The sequence below is a fragment of the Bombus terrestris genome, chromosome 13 (genome assembly GCF_910591885.1).
Source record: "Bombus terrestris chromosome 13, iyBomTerr1.2, whole genome shotgun sequence".
Taxonomy (NCBI): Eukaryota; Metazoa; Arthropoda; class Insecta; order Hymenoptera; family Apidae; genus Bombus; species Bombus terrestris.
In genome coordinates this window covers 12,597,392-12,611,912 of record NC_063281.1, presented here as the reverse complement: position 1 = coordinate 12,611,912, position 14,521 = coordinate 12,597,392, and the positions used below count along the sequence as shown (strand labels likewise).

At 37.1% G+C, this 14,521-nt stretch overlaps 2 protein-coding genes across 5 annotated transcripts in view; one reads left to right on the top strand and one right to left on the bottom strand.

Annotated features, from left to right (window-relative positions):
* The window catches only part of LOC100649594, a 185,681-nt gene extending 179,902 nt beyond the window's left edge, over nt 1–5,779 (top strand). For all 4 annotated transcript variants that reach the window (XM_048411440.1, XM_012315488.3, XM_048411442.1 and 1 more), the window contains one exon: nt 1,438–5,779. In XM_048411440.1, the coding sequence (XP_048267397.1) occupies nt 1,438–1,725 (288 nt within the window). In that variant the 3' untranslated portion in view covers nt 1,726–5,779. The remainder of the gene's footprint in view (nt 1–1,437) is intronic.
* Nucleotides 5,780–6,907: 1,128 nt separating this feature from the next.
* LOC100649744 (alpha-amylase) lies at nt 6,908–10,241 on the bottom strand. The gene is made up of 5 exons (XM_003400098.4): nt 10,036–10,241; nt 8,973–9,403; nt 8,248–8,614; nt 7,196–7,684; nt 6,908–7,106 (listed from the first exon to the last, which is right to left on the bottom strand). The coding sequence occupies exons 1-5, from the start codon at nt 10,213–10,215 to the stop codon at nt 7,095–7,097; spliced, it is 1,479 nt and encodes a 492-aa protein (XP_003400146.1). The 5' UTR covers nt 10,216–10,241; the 3' UTR covers nt 6,908–7,094.
* Nucleotides 10,242–14,521: the final 4,280 nt, after the last annotated feature.

The window sequence follows — 14,521 nt, the reverse complement described above, 5'->3', positions numbered from 1 at the left end:
AACTTTCTAATCGAAGACGAATGTCACAGTTTATTTTATTTAGTTCGCTGCAAGTCTTCCGTAACTTATAAAAAGTTCATTTTTATCTAAACGAAGCGTATATTATTACATGTTTCTTAACACATATTGTAGAATAAGAATGAATGATTTTCACTGTAACTTCGTAGGGTTTCGAAATAATTTCGTACAGTGAAAACTCCCATTGGAGCTTCGTCCGCCAAGTCGATGCGAACTATTCAACCGAGAGATCAACCACCGCGAACATTTATCTTCAAATTCCTTTGTCACGAAAGCTGAACAAAAGCTGGAAACAAATCTAAATCGTTCCTCAGCTTCGTAAAAGTCGACGACTCGATTTACTTGGATCTGGATGTTCGGCTGGCGTTCGCGGAATGCACGAAGACGAGGACGAAGACCGGTCTGGGGTTTGCGTGCGGCGTTCGCGTTAGAACGCTGAATATTTCATTCATAAGCTAGCGATCGGCGTATTCTGTGCTCGCGAACGGAGCACACACGGGCAAACGATCGTAGTACGGTGTGAGTGGCCGCGAACCGTGCAACGCTAAGCGGGGGTAAATCGCGGCGAGTTGCAGCCGCAATTACGATCGTGTGGCCCCCGTGAATGAAACGCCCGTCCTTTTTTTTTCTCTCCTCTTCTTCTTCCGCCTCCTTCCTCCGTCGTTCCGCCTCTTTCCTCTTGCTACGTCCTGCACCGTGATTCTATCCGTAGCGGGCAGCTCGAGCCGACTTTTTGCGGAACGGAGGTTTAATGAGCGAGCGCAGCGCGGCGTTCCACGCCGCTGAGGATGCCGCTTGTTGCGCAACGAGAGGAGACACCGCGCGGAACGCGCGACCTTCCGCTGGGTCGAGGGTCACGCCACGCATTCAGGAACACGCGTGGGTTCCGCTGATTCAGACGACCGGTGGGTGCACGCGTGGGTGTCATTGTTCATGATCATTGTGAATGAGCATGAAGAGAAGGTGGTTTTAATTGGCGAAGCGGAGTGTTTGCTTTTGGCATTTTATTTTAAGGTGGTTTCGAGTGTTTAGAGATCTTATTGTATCTTTGTTGGTTTGAATTGTGGTAGAAATAATTCCCATGTCTTTCTGCTCCGCTTTCTACGGATAATGGTCGCGATTTTCTGAAGCCTCGTGTCGCAGTTACGTTTATCATTATATCATTCTGAATCACTGAACGTTAATCACTTGCCCAAGTGCGAGGACAATTAAGAATTTTACATTTTCACATTTGACACAGAATTAAAGGGCGGATGACTTTAATAAATCTATTAAATATCTTTGAAAAACGTTATATACCTTGTTAGGAACTGTGCGACAAAGAATTCTTACCTTTGTATCCAGACACCATCGAATCATTTCCCAATAAGAACCAAAGCTGTCAAGTAGAAATAACGATGGTCCCTGTTTCTTTTGCAGAATTTCCGCGAGCACCGGATCGATGGAGCGGCATTGCCCCTTCTTTCGGAGGATCATTTAACCGGGCCTATGGGAATGAAGCTAGGCCCAGCCCTGAAGCTTCGCGCGCTGTTAGCCCGGAAGCTGGGCGCTTGCACGGTCTGTTTGCACTGTGCACACTGCCATCAGACACCTTTGCCGGCATTGAACGCGGCTGCGGCTGCGGCAGCCGCGTCGCAACAGCAACACCAGCAGCAACCGCAGCAACAACAGTTGCCTGGAAGGCGGCCGAGCAGCACAGGAAACTGACAAACAATGGCGGAGACTCCTCTGGGCCCGGAGGGCACGGTCACGCCCTCCACGGACCCGAACAGGGCCCTCAGGATAGAACGGCGCGTATCACGTCCCATACGCAAGCCGGAAGTCGTCTTCAAGAAGCCCATCAAACAGTGACGCGGACAACGCGACAGCGCGTACACGTGACCGCGGACGCTGTGGAGTTCCGGAGGCTCCGCCTTGTCCTTCATGTTATATTCCTTTTTCCTTGGACGTTCGACAACGAGAAAGAGTTTCGTATATATACATATGTATATGTATATTATGTGTGAGAGAGAGAAAGAGAGAGAGAGAGAAAGAGAGAGTACCTGGAGAAAAATTGCTCCGTCTCGGAGGCGAAATTTCACTTTGCTGCGTTGTACTTACTTATAGATGACTGGCTCGTGGAATCGGGTGAAATCGTGCGTGGGAGTAGGTGACTCTTGGAGAAAGAGGGCGAAGATTGGGAATGTGAAGGTTGAGTGGCCAGAGGACTTAGTTTTTTACGTTGATTCGATGTAGAGTTTGGAGTGTGGATAAGAAGTTTGTAGAGGATTTGTTGTTCTTTTACTTCTTGGGATGAAAATTTGTATTTCATGTTTGATTTAATTTTTAACGAAATTCTCATTGTTACTTACGTATAAATGCAATTTCGTATGGACTTTCTTTTTTCGTTCCTATTCATATAACGTTGTTCTGACGAATATAGTGTGCGATCTTGATGCAATGAAATTACATCTTCAGATACTTAAATACTTCAGATACTTAAATAAATAATTTGTATAACTTTGAACTACAACGATTATTATAAAGAAGAAAGATAAGGGAAGTGTAATAAGTAGACATCTTCTAGTAAACTTCTTATCCGCACGTTGATCCGAAAGCTCGGCGAACCATCGAATTTAAAATGAAATTTTCAATCGACGATTACCATATCCTTTAATTAAATCGTAAACCTTTAGGATGATTGCCAGTGCCTGAAACAAGAATACTTGTCCAGAGAATCTGGGCAGCCCGATTCAGAGTTTCATTCGTGAAATCTTCCAACGGTGCGATTCTCTTTAATTTGTAATTCCTTTGTCCGGTTCTTAAGAGACTTGTACCGCTGGTCATGCTAACAGATTCTCTTCGACGAGCAGGAAGTGGAGGGTGACTAACAAGTGTTAGCATTCTCGCGTTCTGCCGCTTATAAATTAGAAATAGACACGCGATGAGCATAAAAGAGATGACGCTGCGCGATAATCAAATTAATTGGGATAGTAATTAGCGATTAGATCGCTTGGTTTGCGTGCTTATTCAAATTACATCCTTCGGTTGGAGAAAGAAAAAAAAATGGCCAACCGGAAGCAACATGTTCGATTCTTCGTGAGCAATTAACGTGTCAGGATTTCAAGATCGGTTTCACGCGGAACTAATAGCCTCGAAATCTCCGGAATATCGACTTAGCGATGGAAATTAACGTTTTAGAATGATTAAAGCGCGAATTAATGTACATTCTGCGAGATCAACGAAACGAGTGCCTCTATCTTTAAAAAGTCTTCCACAAGACTAGCCTTTCTTAGATGAACGAAATAATCGAGACGATTGGCAATTTTTAACGTCAGTTAGAAATTCGTAATGCTCATCGATGCTGCTCTTTGTTACCTGAAATTGAAGCTTTCGAGCGAGAAAGATTCATTGTACTGAGAAAAATTATTCGAGTTCTGTTGTACGATAAATGTGTAGATTAGAAATCAAGGAAGTACATTAATTTGCTTGTCTCTGAAATATAAAATGTCCTAGTAATATTTGTAACATCATTCAATTGAATTTGAATACTATACAAGGGATGAAATGTTACGTTAAAGATAAGATATAAAATTAATTCTGCGATACTACGTACAATTTCATTAGAGCAAAGCATTAGAGAATGTCTTTTGGATAACAGAGATTGTAAATGTATTATAAATAACGAAGTTAGAAACATTCGATAATAGTCATCCAAGACGAACTCGAATAATTTCGCGGAAACACCAAGTCCGACAAATACAGATCGTAAAGCGTCGAACGACGATTCTAATCTTCATCATCGTGTGAAGAATTAAAATCGTAAACGACGATAAGAAATAAAAAGGAAATATTAAATAAGTACATACCGCAGTAGGTATAATATATCGAACGAACTAAGTGAACAATTTGTTGTTTAGTGAGAGCGTGTGAAAAACGAACGAGTGAAAGAGTTGTACGAACGAGAGGCTGAGCGAGAGAGAAAGTATGCTAAGAAGAAAAAAATGAAAAAGAGACAACACTTTATTAGCGAAGAAATAAAGAAAAAAGAAAGAAGAAGAATTTATGTGCAATAACGACGAAAGGGAACGTTTCTTCGACACGGTACTTATATCTAGCTGTACGATAGGATGATACGTATTTGCTCAAATCGTTGTTTCTTTTATATATTTTAACAAAGTTTTTATATGAATGAATTATAAATGATAAAATATACTAAATTATATTTTTGCTAACGTTCTACGTGCAAACCACACGGAGAAAATCCACGAGCGGGTAACATTCATATATCTATAAAGAATATGTATACGTAACGCACACAAACGCATACATACACGCATAGACACGACATTACAGAAACACGAGAATACAAAATAGAAGCCGATACGTTGGAAATCGATATAGATTTACGAGATGGACGGACCCGTAAATATAATTTAGGGAAAACATTGTAAATTAATCTTCTCCCTCTCTTATTTACAACGTTTAACGTTTATTTATTTAGCAGTAAACCCGTTGCCTTATTGTATTCATGTAATAACAATTTAGTCGTAAATAGAAAGAGAGATATTCTTAGACGAGCGAGTCGCCCAGGACGGTTGTTAGAATGGAAGAGCTGATAAGTCGTGAGACGAGCAGTATTTTTAGATTTACATTAGCCTGAATTTACTGCAGACTATTATACGTTTATAAATATTATGTATACATACACTTATACGCGCGTTCTTGCGCACAGTACATCTGCTCGTACTTCCAGCTTTCGGTAGATCCGCGATCCTTTGCATACTTTGACCGTTACATGTTAGTAGTACGTTAACAATTTAGTAAAACAATTAATGACATATATCGAACGAAGTATAGAACATAGATTAAAATTAACCAACCTGTCCCAAATCAAACTCAAACTGTTATGGTTACCTGTGACCCAAAGATATTACACTTTTGAGAGTTAATTTTCAATTCTTAGTTGTTTCCTTTCATTCGTTCTTATTAGACAAGTACCAAGTTTCTCGAAAATTTGATTATACGGAACAGACTATCTGCTAAACATTTTGAAAAATGAATAAACGGAAGGTTGGACGACACGAGCGGACATTAACCGAGCTAGCGGCTTTTACTTAAAACGAGATCATTGTACATAATGCTTAAGCATTTATTTATATCGTGCTTTTACAGAAGAAGGACCCGTAGTATTTTATTTAGTTTCGTAGCAGAGGTTCATGCACATCATTACCGCGTTAGCACGAGATCGTTAAATTGTCGGGCAACAGGATCGTTTTGGGGTGCGAACGGACATAGAAGTAGCGAGTTACGAGATACGTGTGTTTGTGTTTGCTGGAGATAGAAGAAAGTGGATATAGAAAGGAGAGGATATAAAGAAAGGAAAAGTATGAGAGGAAATTCGTATGCATATCGACTTATTTAAAAAATATAAATGAGAGAATATATGTACAGAATGAGACGAGCATGCTGGAGAAAAAGAGGGATAAAGAAGCGGGCGATAAGGCAATCTTGTGATACTTCGATGATTTTATTTTCCACCTATTTTTTTTTCTTCTTCTTTCACCCTTCGTTTTCTTCTTCAATTTATTTCCGCATACAATCATTACCATTCCCCCATGAAAAACTTCCTTCCGACATCCCCTTTTTTATTTCTCCATCGCGAGCCTGTCGTGTATTATTTTACTGATTAACTGTCATATTATGTATAGTAGAAATTAATGGTGAAAAGAGAACAAGAACAGTACATTGTTTCTGTTAAAATAAACCTTGTTGAAAAATATCTATGCCTGGTCAAATTGTTTTCGTCAGACCCGAAATTGCGCGAAGATCATGCGATATTGTACGAAAAATTTTACAAAAATAGGAGTTTAATTTATGGGGGTAAAATACAAAAATTTGAAGGGCAGAGAATTTGCGAAGAAGTCTGCCATTATCTCTGAAACAAATTTATGATCAAATTTCATTTTTATGTGGCACATCTGGTGAACCATGGTTTCTGCCATTATCTCACCAATCGTTAATACTCGTTCCATTAACTGCGCTGCGGAAGCGAATCATATTGTAAATTTGTCTCCAGCGGTGTTCACAGATCCAACTATTGTCTGGGTTGATAGTTGCGGATATGATATTGTCATTGCCATCCAGAGGAGGTCCTTGATCTTTGCCTTGGGTGGACTAACACGAAGGCGACAGCCATCCACAAATGGTTTAGTTCAAAATACTAGAGGCAGAGAATCGTAGAGTAAGATGTTTGAGAATTATTAGCAATGGTCCATTAGTTTTGTGGAATTTTTGTTTTTCATCCTAATTTGCAGGTTTCAGAGAAATACTGGTAACAGTTCAGAGAAATAATTTAATAAAATATTAGAACTCTATATTACTCTCAGAATACGTAATTCAGGCTTTTCATTCAAAAGTATCTCAAAATTAAAATCACAGTATCCCATAAAACACAGAAGGGAAAGTGTCCCTATTTGTATCCTAATGTCTGACAACTAAACGACCTATTCTACTTGCAGACTCACGCTCAGCCTTGTACTGTACTTTGCAAATAAAATTAACTAAAAGCTTCAAATACTGTCTACTACGAAATTACTTAACAAAACACACGTTTAAGTAAATACTCAAAAATTAAATACTTCTTAGAGTAAATTACCTTTGGGGGAATATAAAAGCAAATTCTCATGTAAGGCTTATCTTCTACATTTTTCGTGGGTTTTAGTTTTTGAATTGAATTTTGAATTATTACGAGTTGTGTAAATTTTTGTAATAATAAATTTGAATTATTGAAATAACAATAATTATAATGAGAAAGGGGTCCGTCATTATCTTTGAAATAGACGTATTATAAAATTGATGAGTAAATTAGTTTTATGTGTCACACGTGGTAAATAAAAATAAATAAGAATTATTTAAAATTTGTTTATTTTCATAAAGTAGATACAATATTTCTTTGATTACAAGATGGGTCCGCGTGTAATTGTACATTAGATCAATCTATGTAATAACAACAGGAGACATCGCTTAATATAATGCGAATTTCAGCATCCTTGTTCGTGCCTTTTGACATTCGTAGTGATTGACTTCATACTCGTTTACAGTTTAGCCTGAAAATAAAATATTTCCAATTATCTAATCATTATCCTTAACTTTATGACAATTTAGACTCTTTCGATCATCTCTAAAATAAACCCACCCCAACGTGAATAGCAAGAACTCCATCCTCCTCTCCTTTAGAGATTTCGATATAAGCATCACCATTCTGTTGCACGTTAACGACCTTTCCAGTGCATCTTCTATTCTCCAAGTTACCAGAAATCACGTCACAGTATTGGCCAGGAGGCAAGCAGGTCTTGAGGGTGGCTTTCAAATCATTGCGGTCATTGTTAAACGCAACAAATCCAGAATTTCCACGACAGAATGCAATCTGATTGCTGCCATTGTCCCACCAGTTCTTAATGCTCGTTCGATTAACCACGTTGCGGAAGCGAACCATGTTGTAAATTTGCCTCCAACGGTGTTCACAGATCCAACCATTGCCGCAACTGTTGTCTGGATTGATAGTTGCAGATATGATATTGCCATTTCCATCATGAGGTGGTCCTTGATCCTTGCTTTGGAAGTCGAAGGAACTCATCACTCGCGGTGTACCGAAGGGGTGGGCTAACATGAAGGCGACCGCCATCTGCAAGTAGTTTAGTTCAAAATATAACAGGCGAAAGATCGTAGAGTAAAACGTTAGATAATTGTTAGCCATGATTCAGTAATTTTATGATATTTTTGTTTTTCACCCTAATTTACAAGGTTTAGAGAAATACTGGTATTTTATTTCTATTATACTACTCTTAGAATACGTAATTCAATGTTTCCATAGAAATTAATTTAATAAAATATTAGAACTTTATATTACTCTCAGAATACGTAATTCAGTGTTTTCATTCAAAAGTATCTCAAAATTAAAATCAGAGAAACACCGAAAAATCCCATAAAACATCGAAGGAAAAGCGTTCCTATTTGCTTCCTAATGCCTGACAACTAAACGACCTATTCTACTTGCAGACACACGCCCTCGTGACTACACTACTCGTGCTACGCTTTACAAGCCAAATTGACGATAATTATCATTTTCAAAGCTCCAAATGTTGTCTACCTTATCGCGAAATTACCTAAAGGAAAACACTTTTATGTAAACGCTAAAAAATTAAGTACTTCTTGGAATATAAAAGCAAATTCTCACGCAGGACTTACCTTGTACAGTTTTGATGATTTGTAAGTGAGTATTTGTTGATTGTCACGTTGTGTGTCGTGATTATCGACGAAAACGAGGGCATCTGTAGAGGGTAAAAGACCCCATTGCTCTCCAAAATTGACGAACCATTTCAAAAGATTGTTACCCCGGAACGAGTTGGAGAGTTCGGCGGCGTATTTGAACTCAATTACCGCGGCCTGTTGGTTGTATTCGCGTTTAGAAATTGCCTCACCGCCATAATCGATCACTTCTTGGTATATGTATGGCTTGGAATTTGGAGGGAAACCATGCCGAGTGTTCAGGTTCTTTATTCTCGAGTAAATGATGTTCAAGTCGTTTGGCCACATATGCTTGGCAGCATCGATTCTGAATTATATATACTGTTAGCAATTTACCGCGCAATTTTACATTGTTACATTGAAATCATTTATTTAATTAAAATAGAATAACATAGACTTCTGATAGAAAAGAGCACCTGAGGTTTAAAGTAGGAATTAAAAAGATATTATTCCATTTACTGAGTCAAGCGTAGCAACTTTAAAACACAGATAATTCACAATTTGTGATATAAATAATTCTTCGATTATTGTTGACGAAAGCTCTACAATCCCAAGTGTTCTTCACCAAAAATCTAATTAGGTAATATATTTCGGCTCTTACGATTTGTCGAAATGACGAATAGTTTTGCTGAAAAGGACAATCTATCGTGAAATACTATACAAACCGGAAACCAGCAACACCAGCGTCGACAGCTTCATTCAAGAAATTCACCAGCTTCGATCTGACGTATTCTTGACTCTGATCCAAATCATGAAGACCAGTCAGTTCGCAATTTCGCACGTTCTGCGGATCGTTGTAGTTGTTAACCGAGCAAGGTTTATGGAAATGTTGAGCGTGGTAAGGCACTTGATAATATTCGTAATGGTACGTGTCTGCTCTAGAGATTCCAGTGCCATGAGCATCGTTCAAATTGCCGGACATGTGATTCAGGATAGCGTCTACGTAAATTCGGACACCAGCTTTGTTGCATCTTCCAACCATATTGATAAATTCTTCTTTCGTGCCGGATCGCGTAGTCCACAAGTAGGAAATTGGTTGGTAACGTTCCCACCATGGTCTGTTAGCGATCTTCAGATTCTCTTGTAATGGTGATACCTGCAGTGATGGAATCGCGTTCATAATGAATTCCATGCATTCGATACATTGTGAAAAAAAAAAAAGGAAAGATTCACGAATAAAAAAAGAGTTTGGCCAGTGATGTACATATTTAATGAATTTAGAAGAAATCTTCATTTCTAATAAATTACTAACTTGAGAAATAGGATTATTATTAGTAGGAAGGGATAATTATCTTGTATTCTAGTACCGTGTTGTGATTATGACGCGTAAAAATCAGGTTTCAGATAAAAAAAGTTATGTTTGTTTCCCTCTTATAGATATCATTTCTCCAATATTTTTTTTTTTTTGTGTGTGTGAAACTAATTAAGCACTTGATCGATAATAATCATAAATGATAAATTAATCGAACAATAATGCGGTTGAAGATAATCGCTGATAGAGGACTTTATTGTTATTTACATCTGTGAGAAAAAATTCTGAAACCACCCGAATTTTCTCTTAGAGATTTAACTGAAAATAATTCATTTATTTTTTATTCCTATAATTTAATTGATAACAAATATTCAAGAAATTTTTACACTTCAAACGGACCAAATATCTCTTAATTTTGAAACCATCTGGCTTTATCACGGATAGTATTTGTATCGGGAAATTATTTTATTTCATACCTGTACTCCACCGTATCCCATTGGCCCAAGAAATCTTTCGCATTCCTTTGCAATGTCGTTCCATTTCCATTCGAAAAGATGCACGATGGTATCGTGGCCAGGAACAAAGTGGGGGTCTTTGTTCGTGGCTCCACTCGCTGCCAATACGAGTACAGCTAAAAACGTTGCGGTCGCCAACATCGTGGTCAGTTTGTGTTGCAAAATGCTCTGCTTCTTAATATATAACCTATCGTCGCTTACATAATCGGTTTCTGTATCCAAAAGTCTACACCCCTCTGCCACGAACTACGTTTTATCGATACGACTCAGGTCTATTGTCTATTCCACGGAATCATACATGGTACTTATCTTCTTATCGCCGTGGCAATGAAACAAACAGAGCTGTTAAAGCAAGCAGAACATTGGAATGTTGTGATTTTATTCAGTTTAGGATAAATTTTCTTCGATTTTAATTTAACACGAAATGAAGAAACAGTACGATACTGGAAATTTGTTTAGATTAAATAAGAATTTATTTACAATTAGTGTTATTTAATCGTATTCAGCGACAATTCAAATCACATTGTTGTTTGGCCTCGGAGTATCAAGACCGTTAGATTACAAGTAATGTAAGAGCAAATAAACGCCGCTATGTGCAACTGTCAAACGTAGACGAATTCGAATTTTCCGGTTCTTCCCTGACCAGTATAAATAAACGGACGCGATCGCGAGCGATTTAGTATCAACGAGTATCAACGAGTATCGAGAGATTTATATTTAGTACTAACGACTCACGTGTACGGCTGTAAATTTATTTATTTATTTATTCCAAAATATTTGACGGGCTGCGACGGCAATATAAGCTTTCGTTATTTCACACTATCTATCCTCGACTAATCCTCCACACATAGAATCGATTAAAATATTGTCACTGTTACAAGCAAAAGCTTTTAAATACAACTGTCGTTTCCTAGTTCTCAATTTCGTTGAAAAACCGGTATTCAAATATCGTAATATTATTGGAAGAAAGGCTAAATGTAAGTATCTAAGTGCATTATGGTTACGAATGATAAGATACGTCAATAAATGTGAAAAATACCTTGGAAGAAACAATGTATCATTTTTTATTAAACTGTTGTTTCTTTTCAATGATATATTTCCCCAAGTATAATGAAACGTAATATTTATTACTGAATCGTCTTTCTGTCTGATAAAAATGATAATTCGATTGTGTATATACTCTAAGTATCTCCATTTGCAAAACATTTGTTACATAAATATTGTTCTATACGATACTGTTTAATAAATTTGCAATATTTATCACGAATAGGTATCTTGACTCATGACAAACGTGAATAAAAGTCATAACAAATGAATAATAATTTATAGAAGTACGTGACTTGCGCGAATAATTAATGCATAATTAATCACAAGTTCAAAGGCTACTAAAAATATACGCTTGAAACACCTAGAGCTCGATTATCGTAATAAAACACCATCCACAAAGTATCGTTTGCTCAGTTGTAACAAGCAACAAGCGAGCTATTTAATTCTCAAATATTTTTAACATTGTTCCTGTAACATATACATCACTCGTGTATCAAAGCATCCTCATTAAGTTATTTTCAACTTACGAGAAAATTCCCGTTATCAAGGATCGAATCTGCCATAAAATTCTTAATCGTCGACCTGGTATCCTGAAAGATTTTCGAATGATCGAAGAAAGAACGCGAGAAGGCTGACTTTGCGTTTGGTCGAGCATAATTAAGAGCGACCGTTAATTCAGCAAAGGATCAGGCAACGCACCGAGCAGCAACAGGCAGCGATGCTGGTTGTTATCAATGGTCGTACCGCGTATATCGTCGTGAAGCTTATAAAGTAGCGGGCTGGAAGCGTACGATTTCGCTGCGGGTTACAATTACGAGCGAGGCGCGTAATTAAAAGCTGATGTCCCTCATTTATTAATGCTACCAGACGAGTTCAGCCGCGCTGTCGATGCGCGGCTGCGCGGCACGCTCGTTTTAATGCCAAACATCATCAGTCTTCGACCATGGTCTTCTTTGTCCCCACTTCTTCCGATCCGCCAATCTTTCTCCTTGCTATATAATGCGACGACAATGCTGTAGAAAAATAAAACGCGAAGGTAGGAAATTTAAATCTTCGTATGTATAATTGTATTTAGAATTACGTCCGAATGCTGTTATTTATCAGTGTATCTCAATCTAGTTCTACTCTATTCCATCCTATACGTACTATATCTCGGTTCTCGCTTCCCACATACCATTGCCCACGTATATCATAACTCCTACTTCATTTTTCATATCCAATGGCCGGATAGTTTGCATATTAGGCCCACGGATCTCACATTGTATAAAAAGTTCATTGTGAAAAAATTAGCATTGTACATTGTAGATATATAAGGTGAGTAGTTAAACGTTAAAAATGACAAAAATCAACCTACAGTTTTCGTGTAAAGTGACGCTTCCGCGTGCCACCTCTTCATACATCATATTCTCCGAATATGAAATTGGAAATTTTACTTATCTTGTACTATCCTTATATTTGTACTGATCTTATTTTTATCTCACCTTATACTGACCTCATTTTTATCTTATACTCATTTTGTACTTACCTCATACTTAAGTTCATCTCATTTTGATTGAGTCACCATGTAAACTTAAGTAATTTTTAGAATTTCTTTTACTATCTATTGTTCTACAATCGTGTAGATACTCACCTCTTACACATATTTTCCACATTTCCTTATTTATTTGTTTAGGTGGGATTATTGAACTAAGATGTGGAGAAGGGAATGTCAGTCACGCGATAATGAATGACGAATATGAAGAATGGAATGGAATGGATTGTTGATGTTTATTTGATATGGAGTAGGGGAATGTAAGAATTGAGAAATGAAGAATAGGAATAGGAAGGAATAGGAATAGGACTTGCAAATATATCTTTGTCGAATTCAAAAAATGTTGCGAAGTATTTTAAAGATAATTTTTACGTTCTATCGAACGCCAGTTTGTCATCTGTGCAACTCCCTCCAGCTTTTGTGTCTCATTTGCATATTTCTACTTTGAAATGGGAACACATTATCGCGCTTATCAGTAAGCTTAATGATCATTGCTCAGACTGATGACTCAATCAATTTTATGGCCTTCCAGATGATTAAAGTAAAAGGCTAGAATCCATTTTGAATGCTGAAGTATGTTAAATAAGTTGAATAGATGCAGTTATTCGGCAATCTATTTATTGCGTTCCAGGCAAATCTGTTTGTCGGTTCAGTATTATCAATATTATAAAATCAAGTAATTAAGTTACATCGGAAAGTAAAAGCAAAAGTATGTTGCTATTTATCGTAACTGACATCAATGCATCAAGATAATTAATCAGTGAATCGTTACATTTATCTTGATGTTTGCATCGTTTAAACAATAACAATTCTCTTCATTGTTATCTGTAAATTGTGGAAATGTTTATAGTGACTTTCACTTTGCAAAATCATGTAGGATAAGACATTTTACATAATTAAAATTTGACTACATTGTAAATATTTTGTACGAGGGGATCGTAACTATTACGACCAGTTGAGTTTATTCGTTACAATGTATATATTTTATTTAATCCAGATGAAAACTGTAATATTTTGGAAAAAAAGCTGGAACGTGATGTTTTAACGATATCTGATTAATGTACTTTGAGAGCGAAGTACTTATCATTGCGATAACATACTAGTAGTCCAACAGGTTGGTTTGTTGATCGTTACATGGAGATTATTAAATGTGTGCATATATTGTACCAGAACACGATACATTTTCAAGTAAAATAGATAATAAAGCACAACAAATAACAGGTAGTATTGTTACGAGTAAAAAATATTTCGACAAGTAGGTGATAAATGAGTATTTCTAATAATAAATTAAATTCCCTAATTTAATTTCAATCATTTTGTTACTTGCATCGTATAGTAACAGTAGAACGTAATCAACGGTGTATCGATCACGTTATTGCACAAGCTGCAATACTATAAGTCAAACGTATGAGATTATGTTATCAAGTAATTACAATTAAGGGGTCGCTCAAATTTTTGCATTGGGTAATTTTGTTGCACTTGAATAATCCCATTTCCTTGTCCTTGGTGTTCGGAGATATGTGTCTTATCTCTTATATTTACAATTTACAATTAGTGACACATATACTCGAAAGTCTATCACTACAAAGTTAATCATTACTTCGACGATATTTCACGTTTATTCTACTACCATTACTGCGCTATAGTATTTGCAATCAGTCTCACTGTCGCATAAATTCAGCTAGGAAATAGCTCGCATTCGATTTACTTGTAAAATTGCTGTTCTCAACTTGCAACCAGTGAAGCTACCTACCTCTAACAGAAAGACACGTCTTTACGATACTAATAACACATTTTACTGCTTCACTTATCTTCCTAGTCATGCTTTTTCACTTAGGTTTATTTTTAATCGTATAGATTCGCTCAGTA

Excerpts from the sequence above, each read along its gene's own strand:
- LOC100649744 (XM_003400098.4), bottom strand. The coding sequence starts at position 10,215 with ATGTTGGCGACCGCAACGTTTTTAGCTGTACTCGTATTGGCAGCGAGT. Across the intron at positions 8,615-8,972 it reads GCTGGTGTTGCTGGTTTCCG|AATCGATGCTGCCAAGCATA; the intron begins GTTTGTATAGTA and ends TATATAATTCAG. Across the intron at positions 7,685-8,247 it reads AATCATCAAAACTGTACAAG|ATGGCGGTCGCCTTCATGTT; the intron begins GTAAGTCCTGCG and ends AACTACTTGCAG.